The sequence below is a fragment of the Oryx dammah genome, unplaced genomic scaffold, assembly GCF_014754425.2.
Source record: "Oryx dammah isolate SB20612 unplaced genomic scaffold, SCBI_Odam_1.1 HiC_scaffold_2, whole genome shotgun sequence".
NCBI lineage: Eukaryota > Metazoa > Chordata > Mammalia > Artiodactyla > Bovidae > Oryx > Oryx dammah.
The window spans coordinates 157,559,037-157,578,391 of NW_024070186.1; the positions used below are offsets into that span (position 1 = coordinate 157,559,037).

Genomic DNA, 19,355 nt, shown 5'->3' on the forward strand with positions numbered 1-19,355 from the left:
AACTACTGAAGCCCTCAGGTCCTGCGGCCCGCACTCTGCAACAAGACGCCACTGCGATGAGGAGACCAAGCCCAACGACCGGAGTAGCGGCCACTCACTGCAACTAGAAAAAGCCCAACAGCCAAGACCCAGTTCAGCCGAAAGTAAAAAGTTATTTTTCAAAAAAGAGGTAATGTGTGGCAGAGATACTTTAGGGTGACACACATTCTATTCACATCCGTCGTCTGGTCTGCGTGTACTGGGAGGACGCTCCCTTGCAGCAGGACAGCTGCCTGCTGTGCCATCCTCTCACCCCTGAGCCCAGCCCCACCCCGCCCTGACGGGTCTGCACCAGACAGGCGTCTGGAGCCTGTGATCTGTGCTGTGAGGCAGCCTCCCCGTCCCACACGCCTTTTATTTTATGACCCTTTACTTATTTTTATTACCCAACTGGCACACCGCACCCACCACCATGAATGAACGCTGAATTGCAGAACACACCAAAGGGCATCAGAGTCAAAACTGAACAGTAACAACAGAAGGATCTATGTTCTGTGGAAAAGGCACGCACAGACTGGACGTGGTGGCCACGGGGGCCACACACCAGCCCCCCACAAGGTAGGCAGTGGAGAACCCTGGCCCCAGAGTGGCCCCCAGGGCCCCATCTGCCCTCACCACTACTTACCAGCACTTGACTGTGGGCAGGTTACCCCTGCAAAGTGGATCGACGATGGCCACCTCTTTGAAAGGGGTCCAAGTACCCTTCACGAGCATACAAGGGGATGCCAAGCGCCAGACGATGCAGAAACCACTAGACTTAGACAGGCCAGCACGTCCGGCGCGGCGTCCCACACGTGGAGCAGGATGAGGCTGGGGGCTAAGGGCTGCAGGACGTGGATCCCCCGACTTCCTGTAAGATGCTGAACACAGCAGGTTCAAGGCTCTAAGGTCAGAACTCCATGCTCAAGGGAGACCATGCAATCCTGGCTTGAATATTCACGGGTCAGCGGGGGGGGACTCCCTCTTTGCCACAATGCTTGTATGCAGCTGTGAACACCAGTAACTCTTTACGATAAACTAGCAACTCTTTACAACACCTGCTAAAGATTCGCACTGTGAGTGACGTGAGTCGGGGCCCATCTGTGCAGGGAGGAGAGACCACACAGATGCCAAGATTCGAGAGGGACCCAGCTAGATAATTTCTCACTTATGTGTATTTTTCAATTTTCCTGCACCAAATACATTTCTTATATAACTTGTGCACTGTGTCCCTGGGTGTTTACTGCTGCAGAGCAGTTGAAATCTATAGAACAATATACGTGAAGAGCGCGCTGAGAACCTGAAGCACCACAATTGGAACTCGCCAGCAAGAGCTCACGCGAGGGGTGAACCAGAGCAAAAGTCCTGTTCATCTCTGCTCTGCGCAAACACTGCACATTTACATCAGCTTTCCTCTGCACAGCAGGCTTTCAGACATCAGCAGAAATGCTTCAGGGCCTGGACCCACACAAATGCTTCATATCAGATCTTTAGCTTACATGGATCTGATGAAGAGGAGCTCCATGTGGCAGTATTTAAGAAGCATAACAAAAAATGTTTCACAGAATCTGGCACTGTGATTTTTTTTGTGTGTGTTCATTTTTAAAAATTTTTAGTTGGAGAAGAATTGCTTTACAATGTTCTGTTGGTTTCTGCCATACAACAACGCGAATTAGTCACACTCCCCACCCCCCACCCCTCTAGGTCATCAGAGAGCTCAGCCTGGTGCTCTCTGTAATTAGACAGCAGTTCCCCACGAGCTGTCTGCTTTCCACATGGTCATGTATGTGTTTGCCACCATGATTTTTAATGAATCACTCTCACTCCAATGACGGGGTCAGCATGCATCTGGCACTAACCTCCCCTGGAGACTTCAGCCCCTCACTCCAGCTTCTGACGGCTCAAACAGAAGCTCCAAGGAACTGGCTGGTCACCCTTCACAAACGCAAATCACAACAAACTGCAGGCTATTCAGAATTTTAGAATAACAGACAGAGATGCTATCTGTCGACCCCTGAGGTCTCGCAAATCCAGCTAGAGACTCCAGACATGGGCTCTTGATGAGCTCAAAAGCACAGATCACGTGGCTGGCCCAAACCTCTTTACCACTGGCCTGAATCCGTCCCAGTTCACAACCTAAAGCAGATGGGAGGCTGAGGGCTGCAGTTCTGAGATCGCACAGAACTCTGATGAGGAGACTAGTTCTTGGGATTGAAGCTACAAGACCAAATCAGCAACTCTGAAAACATGGCTTTTCAAAAATTAAGAACGTGCTCAAAAATTAAGAACGTGCACTTATGAATCTAGTCAAAATCAAAACTGTTCATAAAACAGTACGATTTGTTCCCTTGAAGTAATTCAGAAACCAGAAATCCCAAGCCTTGGATCACCCTCTTCACTTCCTAACATCACCAGGTGACTCTCGTTTGCTGTTGTTTAGTCACTAAGTCATGTCTGATCTTCGCAACCCCATGGACTAGAGCCCACCAGGATCCATGGGATTTCCCAGGCGGGAATACTGGAGTGGGTTGCCATTTCCTTCTCCAGGGGATCTTCCCGACCCAGGGATCAAACCCACGTCTCCTGCGCTGCTTTACTGCTGAGCCACCAGGGAAACCCCAGGTAACACTCAACCTTCTCTAAGCTAACCGCACGTCTGGCAGCCCCTAGGCCCGAAGGACACTCTTGTCTGCCTCCCCTGACTCAGCACATGAAGTCTGCCCAGAAAGTGAAACCCCGAGGGAGAACTCAGACTCTTCAGGTGCTTTGCTTTTATAAGTTATTTGATTCTCCCACTGATGAAGTTTTCTTTCACAACGTTTCAAACGGCTTTTCTTTTTAAAGGATTTTCACTGTATCCAAATGAACCTGCCCTGACCAGCTTACAAGAAAGCCCTGCCAGGTAAGACACAGCCCCTGCTTCCATTGCACACAGGATGGACTCTGGACTGCTCTTACTTGCCAGACTGTTTGTTCACCACGAAAATGTGTCATCTTTACATTAACTCCAACAAACTGCACACGGCACCACAAAACTTTACATTCCAAAGCAATCAGAATTTCACAGCACCAACGTGCAAGCCTGCCATTTCGTCGATGCCAGGATGTCCAACAATGTCCTGTCACTGGCCTACCCCGGCTCAGACCGCCCCTCGGAGCACCGTGCCAGGCCTCATCCGGCCCCTTCAACTCTGCCGTCTCCGTGGAAGGTGGGGCATGGCCACGTCGCTGGGAAGCCAAGACCAGCAGAGTGGGAACCCCGTGGGGTGGGAGGGCCCAGCAAAGGGGCACCTGGGGGCCTGTTCTTGGCCCCCAGGGACAGTGTCGGTGGCATGGCTCAGACACAGGCCTGCGCAGGGCGGACGTGGAGGCCAGCAGCTCACACTGAGGGAGGTGAGCCGACACATGGCTGAACCCGTCTGCCATGCACACCGAGCAACATGAGGTCCGCCAGGGCCCCAAGTGTGCTTCTCATTTAGGTCACAGGGAACCCGGGCACTAATCCACCCAGCTGCCTGTCACACGGGAGACACGGCAACAATACCTAGAGGGATGAAGCAACAAAACCCCAAACTCAAAGAAAACACTGGAAATGCTTAATTAGTAAAGTCATCTTTATACCTGAAAAACAAACATATATACAATGAGTCTGGAGTTTATACTCAACATAAACCATATTCTGTGTGATGGACCTCATTTTTTAGGTCACATACATTTCTCTAAAGAAAATTCCTACTTTACAATGTATTTAACGTTGAAAATATAACAATATGCTTGTATTAATTTCTATATTCATGAAGATGCTTTGGAAGGGCACACAGTTATTCAGATTATTTACCTTTGAACAATATTGAGAGGGCAAATGGGGTGGGTGTGTGGACGCAGAAGAACATTTGAGTTCTATGATGCACAGAGCACTCACTCGGCCCGGAGGCAGCTAAAGGCACATCCAGAGAAACAGGGATGCCCAACAGGACTCATCTCAGATTTCTCTTTTTTTTTGGCTGCACTGCATGGCATGTGGATTTTAGTCCCCTGACCCGGATCAAACTACCACTTGCAAGACCAATGAGAAAAACAGACAGAAAGGTTTTCATATGTTTTAAGGCACAGAGGGGCTTCCCTGGCAGCTCAATGATGAAGAATCCACCTGCAATGAGGAGATGTGGGTTCAATCTCTGGGTCAGGAAGATCCCCTGGAGAATGGAATGATCCTATTTCCCTGGGAAATCCCATGGACAGAGGAGCCTGGCGGGCTATAGTCCACGGGGTTACAAAGAGTTGGACTTAGTGACTAAGCAACAAGGCACAAGAGAGCCACCAGGGAAATGAGGTCTTAAGGGGCTAAAACATGAGAGAGAAAAAAAAAATAGATGGACAAGTCAGACACAGGGTCCCACTTTTCTCCTTGAGGTCCTCAAGCAGTGACCTCCAGGCTGAGAATGTGATAACTTCCAGAATTCCTAAATGGGTGTTTCAAATGCACCAAACGTGTGGATGCTGGTGCAGACCCCAGGCCTTCAGCTGGGATCCCAGTGGCTATCCTAGAGGAATGACTGGTTCCGACTGGTGTAAAGTGACAAGTCCCCACATTAAAGGCCAGGTAAGCCCTCACTGGAGAAAACTGTGATTGGGGTCCTCAAGTGAGTTCTTAATCTGTGTCACATACAGAATGTGTGTCCAGTGTTCAATAAAAACTGGCCAGCATACTAGGAGGCAGGACCAGCCAACTCAAGGACATGAGAAAAATAGACAATAGAAAAAGAACTGCAAAATACCCCAATTTAAAAATTACAGGACATTAAAATGCATGTGATGAACATGTTCCTTAAAAGACAAGCTTCTGAGAGAGTTTGAGCAGAGAACTGAATATTAAAAAAACAAAAAGAAGAATCAAATGAACACCAAACTTGAAAAATGTAACAACTGAAGTTAACAACTCCACAGACAGACCTAATAGTAGCCTGCACGCAACTGAAGAGAAATGAGCCAATGGTAGACAGGTCTGGGAAACATACATATGAAGCACAATGGGGGAAAAAAGACAAAAACTCCTAAAACTGTTTACAAAAGAGAAAAGGTCTGGACTTCCCTGGCGGCCCAGGGGTTAAGAATCCGCCTGCCAAGGCAGGGGATGCGGATTTAATCCCGGTCTGGGACGATCCCAGAGGCCAAGGGCAGCCAAGCCCGCACCACAACCAGAGCAGCCGCTGCAGTGAGAGCCTGTGCTGCGGGCAGAACAGTCCCCGCCTGCCGCGATCAGAGCAAGCCTGTGGAACAACAGACGCAGGACAGGTCTCTGAACAAGTGCAAGTTGGTCTCTTCAGTCAGGTCCGACTCTTTGCAACCCCAGGGACAGAAGCCTACAGGCTCCACTGTCCATGGGATTCTCCAGGCAAGAGTACTGGAGTGGGTTGCCATTTCCTTCTCCCGGGGATCTTGCTGACCCAGGGACTGAACCCGGGTCTCCCGCACTACAGGCAGATTCTTTATCCTTTGAGCCACCAGTGAAGCCCAAATAAGTAAAATGTTCCAAAAAGTATAAAATAAATAAATAGAAATATAAGTGGGGCTCTGATCCCATAGATCACTGTCCTCGGCAGAAGAGACCAAGGAGCTGCCTGTCTCCACCGGGACCCAGTGAGAAAAGGCCCATGCGCAGACTGCGAGAGGAAAGGAACAGAGGCTGCTTTGCTGCTGGCGCCTCGGCCTGGGGCCTCTAGCCTCCAGAACCATGAGAAGAGTCTGTCGCCCAAGTCCCCAAGTCTACCCTATTTTGTCATGGTGACCTGAGCTGACTCACACTAGGGTAAGAAGCTGGATGTGGCCACCCTGGAAAGGCCAGGGGTCATGAGACTGCCAAACTTAGTTTTCGGCCTTTTAGTGTTATTTGAATTTTTCCTTCTCTCTTTTTTAATGAAAATTAATTAAAATACTGGTATAATAGTGCAAACATTAAGACCTAAGATCACACTTAAAGGAAATATTTATATGATCTTTTTATGTATTTATTTTATTTTGTCTCATTGCTTTATTTTTTTATATTAACATATGAACTTTATTTTTGTTTCACTGCTTTAAATTGTTTTTAGCCACAAAGTTTGCTTCATTTCAATCTCCAAATAATATTAAAAGCAATACATGGTTTTTGTTTGCTTATCAAATGCAATCATGGATTAAATATTGTTGAAAAACACAGAATATAAGCTCATGTATAAGCTACTATTTGATAGTATAATTAAAATAATAGGCTATAATAGATAGTTCTGCTGCTGCTGCTGCTGCTGCTAAGTCGCTTCAGCCGTGTCTGACTCTGTGCAACCCCTCAGATGGCAGCCCACTAGGCTCCTCTGTCCCTGGGATTCTCCAGGCAAAAACACTGGAGTGGGTTGCCAGTTCCTTCTCCATATATGATCCTTTTAAAAGACAAAGATATGCTTTTGAAAATCGCATATCATCCAGACCTTCTTATGATACATTTTTGTATATATTTTAATAATATATTTTCTAGTTACAAAAATGTATGCTTTATAGGAATTTGGAAAATGTAGAAAAACCAAATGAAGAAAACAGAAAGCCTATATTCTCCAGCCATACAAAAAAAAAAAATCCCTATACAACCAGCCCTGTGTCAGATCAGATCAGACACCAAGTAAGCTATATTCTGACTGCGAGCTATTACTCGCAGTGCCGCAAGCAACGTGCTTTCTGATCATTTCTAAATATCTCCTTAAGAGAAGACTGAAAATGAGCCAGTGATTCAGAGTGGATCAATTCCAGACGAAAGCATGTTAACGACTCCAAGGAAGGGTGTTGGTCCAGTGACGGTCAGGTGTCCCGGCTCTCACTGCCGAGGGTCCAGGTTCAATCCCTGGTTGGGGAACTAAGACCCCATAAGCCAGTGGGAGCCTCCTGGCCCTGAGGGGCTGAGGAGGGTATCCACCGGGCCATGCCAAGCAAGGCTTGTCGTCTCTATCCACAAAAACTGGTGGAGTTTGGTCCAAACAAAAGAGCTGAGTCCAGCTGCTCCCAAGGTTTTCACTGGTTCTGAGGAGGCTGTAATCCACCCGGGGAGGGATGAGGAAGGGGCAGGCTGTAGCCCCTCACAGACAGAAACAAAGCCCTCTGCACGGCCCTGGAGACTCCTTTTTTTTTTTTTTTTTTTTTTCACAAAGTCAGAAGGCACACCTGAGTTCTGGGAAGGAACTGAAGAGATTGACTTGAGTTGTTTTCTCAATCAAACACTTTTTGGAATCAATGGGCTCTGGGTGTAGCCTGAGTGGTTCACAAATGTGCATCTATACTGATGTGACACAGGGGAAAAATAAAGCAACGCTGATTTTCTTACACACACACACACACACACACACGTACTCGGCTTCAAGGTGGACTGAAGACAGAATTATTAGGCCATCTGCCTTTTCCCTCACTGGACAACGACCACTTGGCCAAACTCCACCATTTCTAAGGATGCCAGGTAAACTGGTGTAAATGAAGTCAGGATGTTAGAGGAGACTAACAGACAGTGTGTATGAATCAGATTCAAGTCCCCGTGATGCTAACCGGCACACAAACCTGAGAACTGGCTGATCCCTGGGCGGTGGCCACACAGAGACGCACACGCCCGGCCACCCGCCTGCCCAGGCATCTCGATCTGGCCGCAGTAGCCTCACGGGCCTTGGTCCCTGCAGGCACTTCCCTTTCATAAACCCACTGCCGCGGAGCACGTGACAAAGGGGCCTCTCCATCCCCAAAGTCCTCGGTCTGAGGACTGTATTTCCTGGGCTCTGCTGAAATCTGTCATCAAAGACTACAGAGTTCTGTGGGACTGAAATAGAGAAAAATATTTTTTTATTCTCCTGCAACTAGCTCACAAACTCTCACTAGCCAGCCCCCCCGACCAATAGGCACAGAAAGCACACACAGCGTGTCGGCACTGTGACCAGGTCTCCTGTGGACACACGAAGTCACAGGAGCCGGGGCGAGGGGGAGTCCGCGCATCAGGGAGGAAGGGAGTGTGTGCCAAACCTAGAAACGATCCCTCTGGGCGTGGTGGGGAAGAGACTGGGGCAGAGACTCAGCCAGAAAGTTGTGTGGTTGCAGGGGGTGGCAGGCACCACAGTGAGAAGCAGAGGGCTGAGCACACGCTCGGCTGGGGAGTCAGGTGGGCTGGGCTGGAGCTGGTAGATGGTGGTGCCGCTTCTGGAGCTAAGGATGGCAGCTTTGGGTGCCTCTCAGGATACATGGTTAGTAAAACTGCAAAGTGTCACGATGGATGAGAGCCTGTCACCTGGATGAGAATGTCACCAACATCGAGCAGACCAGTAAGTTCAGATGACCACGAAGACACAGCAGGATCTGAAACTTTAAGCACTTGCTGTGTGCCCTGAACACCTGCTGCGTGAGGCACCACCACGGATCAGCTCACGAACCTCCCTGACAGCCTTATCTAGCAGGCCCTTGCTTCATCCTCCTCATGTTATAGGAAAACCCAGAGAGGTGAAGCAACTCTCCCACCATCACATAACCAGGAGAAGGCTGACCCCAGAAGACACAGCCAGTGGAAAAGGCATCAAGCAAGGGGTCCTTAAATTAAACCACTGAGCTTAATTAACCTTCTCCCCATCTAGCCCACAAGGTGAATGGAAAGATCTATAAACTCCTGTCTTTTTTGTTTGGTTGCATTGCCCAGCTTGTGGGATCTTAGTACCGCAACCAGGAAGTGAAGCCGGGACCGCAGCAGTAACAGTGTGGAGTCCTAACCACCGGACCCCGAGGGAATGCCCTGTAAATTCCTGTCTTGAGAACCCCACAGCTGCACACTAAAGTCCGTCTAAAAACATCTCCAGTCACCAACCTTGGGATCATCTGTTAAAGGAATTCACCCAGGTGGACAAATCACACACCTGGAAGGTGACAAAGAAAAGGCAGCAGGGCTGTGTTCTCTTCCCAACCTGCATGTCCCAACTGAGAGTGACTATAGCCGCAGCAGCAGGAAAAAAGAGGGGGAAGGCTGCAAGGAGAGCCACACTGCACAAACGAGTCACCCTGCTTCCAAAAGATAAGAATCCAACAGTGAAGAGTGCTTGCACTTCACTAGTGCAACGGTAGTCACGGTAAGTGACGGTAAGTCACTTCAGCCATGTCTGACTCTTTGCCACCCTGGGGACTGGAGCCCACCAGGCATGGGATTCTCCAAGCAAGAAAACTGCAGAGGATTGCTGGGCTCTCCTCCAAGGAATCATCCAGACCCACAGATCGGGATCAAACCTGTATCTCTTATATCTCCTACACTGGCAGGCGGGTCACTTTACTATCAGCGCCACCTGGGAAGCCCTGAGGTCAAATTAAACAGGCTGTCACCAGAATCCCTTGGACAGCAAGGAGATCAAACCAGTCAGTCCTAAAGGAAACCAACCCTGAATATTCATTGGAAGGACTCATGCTGAAGCCGAAGCTTCAATACTTTGGCCACCTGATGGAAGAGATTCTGATGCTGGGAAAGATTGAAGGCAAGAGGAGAAGGGGACAATAGAGGACGAGATGGTTTGATGGCATCACCGACCCAATGCACAAGAGTTTGAGTGAACTCTGGGAGATGGTAAAGGACAGGGAAGCCTGGTGTGCTGTAGTCCATGGGGTTGCAAAGAGTCGGACACGACTGAGCAACTGAACAACAACCACAACAGCAGGACCAGTGTCCTGAGACCGCCATCGCCTGGGCCCCCGCCACCCTGAGGATAGAAGCAGCCGGCCCCAGAGTCACCGCCCCACCCCCGCCCCACGGCACTGGAGCTGCAACCAGAAACCCCAGAGCAACCTCACTTTTCTGCCTTCCACACAAAACGACACACATTTGGGTGCTTCCTCTTTTTACATTTCTCCTTCTTTAAGCCATTTACCAGAACACAGTTGATAAGGCAACAAACAGGTCAGGCAGTTCCTCAGTGTGGACAGGAAGGGTTGGCCATCTGTCCTTCACCAGACCCACAAGTTACTCCTGTTACAAGCATCATCTGCGCTGAACTCTCCGCCCACGCCCACAGGGACCAGCGCTGACCAGGGGGCCTCACTGTCTGCCCCACCCAGAAGATGTAAGGAGAGAGCAGGTGAGACCCTGTCCTCGGGCAACTTCTCAACCAGTGAGGAAGGCAGTAAAGAGAAATGGAAAGCATTTGCCACTTGGACATTAAAACTAGCAGCAACATAAACAAGGTTCTACTGTGGAGCACAAGGATATATTTGATATCCTGAGATAAACTGTAAGGGAAAAGACTCCATAAAAGAGTGCATATGTAATACATGCATAACTGAGTCACTTGGCTCTACAGCAGAAATTAAGACAACATTGTAAGGCAACCACATGTCGATTAAAAAAGGAGAGGGGCTTCCCTGGGGGCACCATGGCTAAGACTCCACACTTAACCACAGTGGGGCACGGGTTCGATCCCTGGTCGGGGAGGTTTCACACACTGCATATTGTGCCCAAAAAAGGAAGTATGTGTTTAAAAAGAGACAGAGAAAAGAAAACCAGTGGCAACAGATAAATGCAGGTAGTTGAAGGACTGAAAAAGATGGCCTGACTTCAAGCCTGACCAACCAGGCCAAGCCCAGCCCCTGGCAGGCCAGGCCAGGCATCCATCCTATGGATGTCTTATAGGCCCTGGGCCCCCAGGCCAAATCACTCCGTAAATAAATACCAAAACACCTGTGCCATCAGACGGCCCTCTGCCAATTCACACCAAATTTAAATGCGGGTATGAACCAACCAAAGTCAGTGCAGAGTTCCACTGACAACGGGCCATAAAGACCAGGAAAAATTTCCACACAGAGAACAGCAAACCAGTAAGGAATTTAGTGACCCCTCAGCCCAGGACTCAAAATGACCCCAGGGGACTAGGCTAAGTGCAGAAAACACCAGGGACATCCCTGTTTTCTCAGTGTTGACAAAGACCTATGGAAAAGGCTCTCAAGTCAGCAACATGAAAAACCGCCATGTGCGCATGTGAAGCCAGTGAGAAGCGGGCACACGGGCAGCCCCACCTGGCACGGGGAGTTGAGGCGGCCCCAGCAAGTGCAGCTGGAGCAGCCTCACGCTACAGGGCCCGCGGGGCCGGGGAGCTCAGCTCTGGAGCCCCTTGCTGTCGTTCTATCCCAGACAGGCCCTCCTGACACACTCTCCAGCAGCGGCCACGCTGAGATGGCATGTGCTGCTCCTCTGAGCGGGCGGCGGGGGCGGGCACCAGCACCCACTCTCTTTCTCCCTCCCCGCTGGACAGAGCGGGGCGGCCCTACTTGGTTGGAGCGCAGGCACGTGGCAGCCCCAGCCGCGGGGGGCAGTTGTCTACAGAACCCGGGAGTGAAGCCGGCCATGGGGAGGCAGACAGAGTCCCTGTAAAACCGGCCTCCCACATGAGCCAGCACTCACGACCCTACATGTTCTACCACAGGAGATGAAGCTCACGTCCTCGCAAAACCCCCACACAGGTGCTTACGGCAGCTCCAGTCGTAACCGCCAAAACCTGGACCCATCAGGAAGCCCTCTAGCTGGCGAATGGATACGTACACTGTGGTCCATCCAGAGAGTGGAATATCATTCAGGGCTGAAGCTATGAGCTATCAAGCCACAGAAGGACACTAAGGAACCTTAAAAGCGTATGACCAAGTGAGAGAAGCCAATGTGAACAGGTTATATACTGTCTACTTCCAACTCCACGGCGTCCAGAAAAGACAAGACCATGGAGATGGCAGAGATTGCTGTCTCTACATTAGAGACAGCCTGGAAAATCCCATGGATGGAGAAGCCTGGTGGGCTGCAGTCCATGGGGTCGCTAAGAGTCGGACAGGACTGAGCGACGTCACTTTCACTTTTCACTTTCATGCATTGGAGAAGGCAATGGCACCCCACTCCAGTGTTCTTGCCTGGAGAATCCCAGGGATGTGGAGCCTGGTGGGCTGCCATCTATGGGGTGGCAGAGTCGGACATGACTGAAGCGACTTAGCAGCAGCATCCACTGTTAACAAATGACCACTCTGGTAGGGGCGCTGACGGGGGTGGGCGAGGGAGGCTGTGCACGCGCGGGGCAAGAGCACACAGGAAACCTCTGTACCTTCCTTGCAACTGTGCTGGGAATGTAAAACTGCCCTAAGAGACGATGAAAACAAAATCAAGTCTTTAAAAAAAACATGGCTGGAGTCAGAATCAAACCGCACCTGAAGCTGGGCCTGCTCCGGACTTTCCGTCTATCTGGGCCAGCCCAATGCCTTCACTGTGGAAGCCGGGCGGGCTGGGTTTTCTGTGACTTTCAACCGCATGGACCCTAACCGCAACCCCTGCAAAGCGAGTGGACTGTGCTGGACTCCACAGCCTGTCAGTGCTGACGGACACCGGCCCTGACACGGGAGGGCACCCATCCACACACCCACACAGGCAGCCCAGGGAGGGGCACGTCCCAGTGCAGGCAGGACTCGGGGGGCGCAGGCAGGACTCAGGGGCGCAGGCAGGACTCGGGGGCGCCAGGTCCCTGCAGCGCCAGCACCTCCATGTGCCAGAGTCCTCACAGCTGAACGTGTTCCCGCAATCAGACAGTAAAGGGTACAATACTACGAACAGAGCAAACCGAAGAGAGAAAAAGCAAGGCTGCTGCTACGACGGGCCCCCGACTGAGAACTGGGAAGTGTGAGGGTAGCACGTGGAAGTTCTAAAATCAGAAATCAGAATTGAGCTCAATGTGTTTTCCTCTGCAGCCCAGGCCTCAAATATAATCCCATTTTAAAACTGTTCTAATCAAATATGAAAACTTCCGTGTTAGGTTTTAAAAGCTATTGTCACTTACTAGCCTTCCTTACCAGGATAATTTTATAGTATATTCTGTCCTAAAAAGATTACTAAATCAATAAGGACAGTGAACAAAAGGTGCATAAAGGTTACCTAAAACAGTATATTTTTTTTCATCACATCACTTAAACAGTATTTAAACCCTGAAAAAGTTTAACCCTGTTTTTGTTAGAAGTAGCCAATCTCTCTGCCACAGAAAGCCTGGAGATGTGATCTGGCCTTTTACCAGCTCCACGGGAGAGCCCAGCACTCAGGGATGCATCTGCAGACCCGCGATTGAGTTGGCAGGGCCACAGAATCCCCAGCTTCCAGTTCTGCAGGCAAGCATGTCCGGGACCACCTACCAACAGGGAAATGAGTGAGAACGCGGCTATAGGCCCCACCTCCACACCAAACACACTTCCAGCAAACTGGCACACTTCCAAAGTGGCAACGACTTCCAGAGAGCGCCACTTCACGCCTCCAAGGCTGCACCGTGCCCCGTGCAAGGACTGATGGCAACTGGAGAGAGCTGAGAACTGAACACACAGCAGCACAACCCTTTCCTTGGCGGGGGCCGGGAGGTGCAGAGCCAATCCTGGAGGCCCCACTGCAGCCACAGGGAATTCCCAAAGTGCTCAGACAGCCTGCGGCACAGCAGCCTCCTCGCCACCACCGCCCAAGCAGCCTAGAATTCTCTCCGTACTGACCACTCAAATGTCCTATCAAGTCAAGAGGATCAAGTCTGCCCATAAACCCACCTTCTGTGCAAAAGAACACAAATTTTACTACTAAAGGGTAAGCTTTAAATATCATATGACTCCTAAGAATTCCAACATGCCTAATGACTTACAAAGCCATATATTCTAGGCTGTTCTTGATAGGTCAGTCAGTCAGTTCAGTGGCTCAGTCGTGTCCGACTCTTTGTGACCCCATGGACTGCAACACGCCAGGCCTCCCCGTTCATCACCAACTCCCGGACTTTCCTCAAACTCATGTCCATAGAGTCAGTGATGCCATCCAACCATCTCATCCTCTGTTGTCCCCTTCTCCTCCCGCCTTCAATCTTTCTTGATAAAGGGGCCCTCAAAATATTAAAGACATCTAAGGGAAACTTCCCTAGTGGTCCAGTGGTTAAGAATCCCCCTTTCAATGCAGGGGACTCCGGTTCAATACCTGGTTGGGGAATGAAGATCCCACATGCCTGGGGCAACTAAGCCCCCAGGCCACAACTACTGAGCCCGTGGGCCCAAACAAAGATCCCAGCAACTAAGACCTGATGAAGGCAAACAAACAAACAAACATCTGGGACTTCCCTGGGGGTCCACTGGTTAAGAATCCGCCTACCAATGCTGGGGATTTGAACCCTGGTCCCTGAAGATTCCACGTGCCGCGGGGCAACCAAGCCCGTGCGCCACAACTACGAAGCCCATGAGCTGCAACAAGAGACGCCAACATGGGAGAAGCCCGGGCTCCACAGTTGGAGGGCAGCCCCGCTCGCCACAGCCGGGGGAAGCCCAAGCACGGGAACAAACCACACACACACACACACAATTTAAAAAGAAACGTAAAGACACCTAATACACGAGAAGGTATCGTGAGCAAAGACCAGCCCCACAACTCACCCCGGCTCCGGGAGTCCACCCACTTGGGCTGAAGGACAAGGCCTGTCCCTGGCTGCTTCTCCAGTCGTGGAGGTGGGCACAGGACTGCAGGCCGCGGGTCGACTCACCTGAACTCTCTTCCTTCGCTGTACCGTCTACTCGAGGGGGCCCTCGGGGCAGCCGTCTCCAGGAGCAGCTTCTGCGTGAGCCTGCCAGGTGGAGCAGGGTCCCGGCCACTGTCTTCGTCCGCCTCCCGGTCACACTTCCATTCCTCGTCTTCATTCAGCGTGGGCAGGTACCCGGGGACACCCTTCCCTGTCCCTGACCCAGAGCTCTGGTCGCTGCAGAGCTTCGGGCTCTCCGAGCCTGTCCTCGTGTACTCCAGGTAAATGTCGGACTTGAGGAAGGAGGGGTAGGTGTTCTCCTCCATGGTGGACTGGACCTCCGTCTGCGCCTGGTCGAACATGGCGGGGTCGATCTGCTGCTTCGAGATGCAGTCCTTTATGAAGCTCTTGGTGGCGGGCTTGGTCTGCCGGGACACAATGCCGTTGTTATCGAGGATGTATTTGCGATAGATGGCTCTGGCCAGCTTCAGCCTCTTCTCTTCATTCGAGTCACAGGGCTCCAGTTTTCTGAAGCCGCTGCAGGCAAACCAGAAGTCCAGGAGGTCGGCACAGTCCTCCTGTTTCAGGAAAGTCCTAAACAGGTTTATGCCATCTTGATCGTCCAGCAGGGAGTGCAGCGACTCAGCCCACTTCAAGTACGGAGGGGTGGGCGACGCGCTGCCCTCGGGCTCGTACCCCAGGTCCAGGTCCGAGCGCCTCGGAGTGGCTGTGGAAGTCTCCCCTTTAATCCCAGCACCTTTCCCAGAGCAGAAGCTGTGGCTGACGGGCCTGGGGTCTGTGGACACCAGTTCACCCTCCTCACCAGGCACTGGGGGCCGGGGGGCATCTTCGGTGAAGCTCGCTCCGAGGTCCAAGGGGAAACCCTGCTCCTGGACATTCATTCTGGGACTCTGTGCGTCAATGAACAATGAGCGCTGCACCCTAATACATCAGTACTTACGGCTCCAAAGTGAATCAATCTGTCCTGTTGAAACCATTAAGAGGACAAGGATTAGGAAAGGTGGGTCCATGGAAACATGACCACAGAGGTTTTCTCACGACAAGACTCTCAATGATGCCCTCCCGCTCGGACTCAAAGCCAGAAACTCAGTTTAAATGTTCAACCCTTTGTCACAAGGTTGTGTACTATGTTAGAACAACCACAGGAACGCCTCTGGCACAAAGAAATCAATGTCCAGAACACAGAGAGCGCCACTACCCTTGAGGGTCCTTCTGTGAGAACAAGAGAGACTACAAGCCTGGGGACCTTCCATCCTGAGCTGCTACAGGACTGCGTGGCCAGGCCCTCTCAAGCTCGGGAAAGGCAGGAGGGCTGGAGGAGACACAGGAGCTTCTGGTCCTCCCAGCTGTGCAAAGCCAGGTGAGAGCCAGCCCCTCAGGAGGAAGGTGAGGGTGTGTATCTCAGGGTCACAGGGCCACGGTGATGCGCAGACATGGCACTCCACACCGAAGGCTGGCGCCCATGTCTGCCCTCCCCGCTCTTCAGGCCCACAGCTGCTCTGCTTCTTGCTTTCCACCGCTTCACACTGAGTGTCCCCACGACCCGGGCAAACACACAGCGACTGGTTCTTCTAAGTCTCCACATGCCCCAAAGAGCAGGAAACCTTTCAGTGAGTGAGCACAGGATGCTGCTCCCATGCACAGGAGCCCTCTCACACCGCCAATGATGGGAAGGCTTTTATTTTTTTTTGGCCACACAGGGCAGCTTGTGGGATCTTAGTTCCCCAAGCAGGGAATGAACCCAGGCCCTCAGCAGTAAAAATGTGGAGTCCTAACCACTGGACCACCAGGGAATTCCCATGAACAGTCTTAAAAAATGCTTCCATCAGAGACGTGCTCTAGATTTGAAAACCTTGCTTAAAAGTAAAGTGTCCTTCTGACAGCAAATGGCAACTGAGTACTCTGAGGAGTAGAGAGGGTACAGAGCAGACGAGGCCCAAACCCTACTAGCTAAGGAAGCCCACAGCTCACAGGATGAAGCTCGGTAAAGTGAAAGCCACGTGACTCGCCCTCTCGGAGTGAGGGAGCCATGGTTCTGTCTCTGCTGCTAGAAGCCCGTCTTGCACAAGGGAGGGCTGCCCTGCCAGGTCTCTGCCACAGCCTCGCGTCCTGTCCTCCCTGACACTGAGCTTATGGGCTCAGGCCACACCTCCCAACCTGGCCTGCTGGATGTAAGTGGTCTGCCTAGAAGGAGACTGGAGAGAAGCGTGATAGGCCCAACCGCTGAGAGTGCTGAGCAAGTCAGAGGAGCAGAGCAAAATCCAAAAACCTGGCACCAACACAAGGTACAGACCTCCCAGCCACCTCTCCACTCTTGGGCCCTGGTCTACATGCAACCTGCCCCACACCTGGTCTGCACACACTCGCCTGCCAGCAGCTGCCGACAACTCACGGCACCCAGAGGTGGAGCGTGGGTCACAACTGTTGTCCTGCAGCCAGTGACTAGCCTACCGGGTCGGCTGCAATCTCAGCCTTGGCAGGAACAGCCTGCTTTCTCAGGTCAAGGCCCACGGGCTGTGACAGCTGCTGCTCACGGACCACTTCAACTGCAAGGTCGCCTCCTCTGAGCCCCGTCGAAGGGGACTGAGCACCTCTGAGGTCTCCACACCAGCTCCCGGATGCTAGCGCCCTCTTGTCGGGGTCACCATCTCAGGACCCTCACCTGGTCCCCTGAGCCTTACTGCTGGAGATGCTCTGTGGTTCACTTGCCTTGAGAAAAAACCAAGTCACTGTGTTCTAAGACAAGGCTGATTACTAGTCACGTCACTTTCTCTCAAAGTGCTGATTTCTTTCAGGTAAAAGACTTGGAGTAGCCTGGTTTAAACGTTCTCTGCAGGGCCTACAGGATCTGACACAAGGTCTCACAACTAAAGGGCACCAACAGACATGTAATTCATCAACATTAAGGAAAACAACACTTGGCACAGATGTGGAACATTAGCCCTTCACAGGTGCTGAAACAGCAGCAAATTCAACATCGAGCTGTCTTTTCATTTGGGTGAGAGCAAGTCCCCCTAATCATTTGAGCTATCTTCTCATAGCCCGGAAGAAATGTTTCTTAAAATTCACATCTGTTTTTGGCTGTCAACTGACAGGAGACCTTCGGTGTCCCAGAAGCACAAGAACATCTCTCCACATTGCTGCTGTTACGAAACGCACTCCCATTACTGAGATCTCCAGGTTCCCAAGGAGAAGCACGGCAGGCGTTCAGTGTGCACACGTGCACACCACATATGAAGATGCCGCCTTGCTTCAGATTAGAGTCACGGGCCCACAGGCACTGGATCTGGCCAACAGCCTGTAACTACCTTCAACAAAGGGGACTCCACAAAAGGAATCTACAACTCTGATGCCTCATTTACAATCTCCTTCAGTCACTGCCAAGGAGCACCCCCTGGGTACCACAGCAGCCAGCTCAAGATAGGCGTGTGTATATTTATTTGTTTTACTCAAATGCAACTTTTGAATTTTTGATTTATGTAAAGTATGGAAACAACAGAGTGTGACTCTGACATACTCCCAACTGTCCGTTAACTAAGGATTGTCCTAAGGATTGGGACTACAGCTTTACATGTAATTTATTCCCCCACCACCTAAACCCTCAATGACCAACAAAACCCAAAAAGTCCACTTAGCTTTCCTGAAACCAGAAATCCAAGAAACATCAATACCTGCTAGGAATCAGACAGAAACATACATCCTGTATGCGTTCCCATCCTTGTTCCTGAATAGAAGTTCTTAAAACTGAAACCCAAATAGTGCTATCTTGGGAGGTCAGGTTTAGACCTGTGTGTGTTCTCCAAAACAAGGCCTTGTCCAAGGATGTCTCAGGGTCTCCCTGAAGCAGCAGAGAACAGAAGTATGAACACAAACCAGGGGCCAAGATGCACAATCACTCTTTATTAATTATCTTAGAGACTGGCTGAGAAAAATGCCCAGAGGACTAAGGACTCATGCATTTTTCTCTGCTGTGCTCGATGCTAAACTGAGCGTCACTGCCCTGACTGTACAGCTCTGGTTTCAGAAGGGACTCATGAAAATGGAGAGCAGAGGTGGACTCTAAGACATATACCCGGGAGAGAGGCAGAGAAAGCTGGGGGGTGAGGCATCTACCCGAAGGAGTAAAGCCCCTCAAGCAAGCCAGACCACCCGGCCTCAGGCTCTGCCTCACGGGGGGTGCTTCCACCGGTTTCAGACTCACTCACTCCTACTTTTTGCTTGAGGGGGAGGGGGTTGTACGAGGAGGAGAAGGGACCCTCCGCCATCCGGCTTATCCCCAGGATGCTTCTGCACCCACCACCCACTCTGCCCCGGGCCCACGGATCACAGCACCGCACTCAGCACCGTCCAATCAAACACATCAGCTGCACAACCCAGCCTCCTCCCGGAGGACCTTCCTTCTGAGAATCCTGAGTATTTCTCACCCCTTTCAGCTCACCCAGGGCAAGTGGCTGCCCGCTATGAGCCGTCCACGGGCCCCAGAGTCAACAGGGGCCGACCCCTCGTCTTCGGCATCAGCAGCGAGCACCCCCTCCTAGACACACCCGCCCTCGCAGCGGTGGGCCGCACGCCTCCTCTCGCGCTCCAAGCCCTCGCGGCCCCGGACCCGCACGCCCCCCGAGCCCCTCTTCCGGGTCCCGCTCCCGGCCCGGCCCGCGCGGCCTACAATGGGCGCCGCACAGGCCCGCGCCCCTCAGGAATGCGCGCCCGACCGCGCGACTCACCCGCGCGGCGGCGGCTGCGGCGGCGGGGCCCCGGGCCCGGCTCCCGGAGCTGGGCGGCGCGGCCCAT

General features: G+C 51.7%; 1 protein-coding gene across 5 annotated transcripts in view; it reads right to left on the reverse strand.

Moving 5' to 3' along the window:
* The window catches only part of AXIN1 (axin 1), a 37,800-nt gene extending 18,472 nt beyond the window's left edge, over window positions 1-19,328 (reverse strand). For 4 of the 5 annotated variants that reach the window (XM_040229356.1, XM_040229340.1, XM_040229349.1 and 1 more), the window contains exons 1-2: window positions 19,289-19,328; window positions 14,568-15,528 (exon numbers count right to left, since the gene is read on the reverse strand). In XM_040229356.1, coding sequence (XP_040085290.1) covers window positions 14,568-15,445 — 878 coding nt within the window. In that variant the 5' untranslated portion in view covers window positions 15,446-15,528; window positions 19,289-19,328. Of the gene's footprint in view, window positions 1-14,567; window positions 15,529-18,235; window positions 18,523-19,288 lie in introns of those variants that run through there. The other variant, XM_040229330.1, reaches the window with a different exon arrangement.
* Window positions 19,329-19,355: the final 27 nt, after the last annotated feature.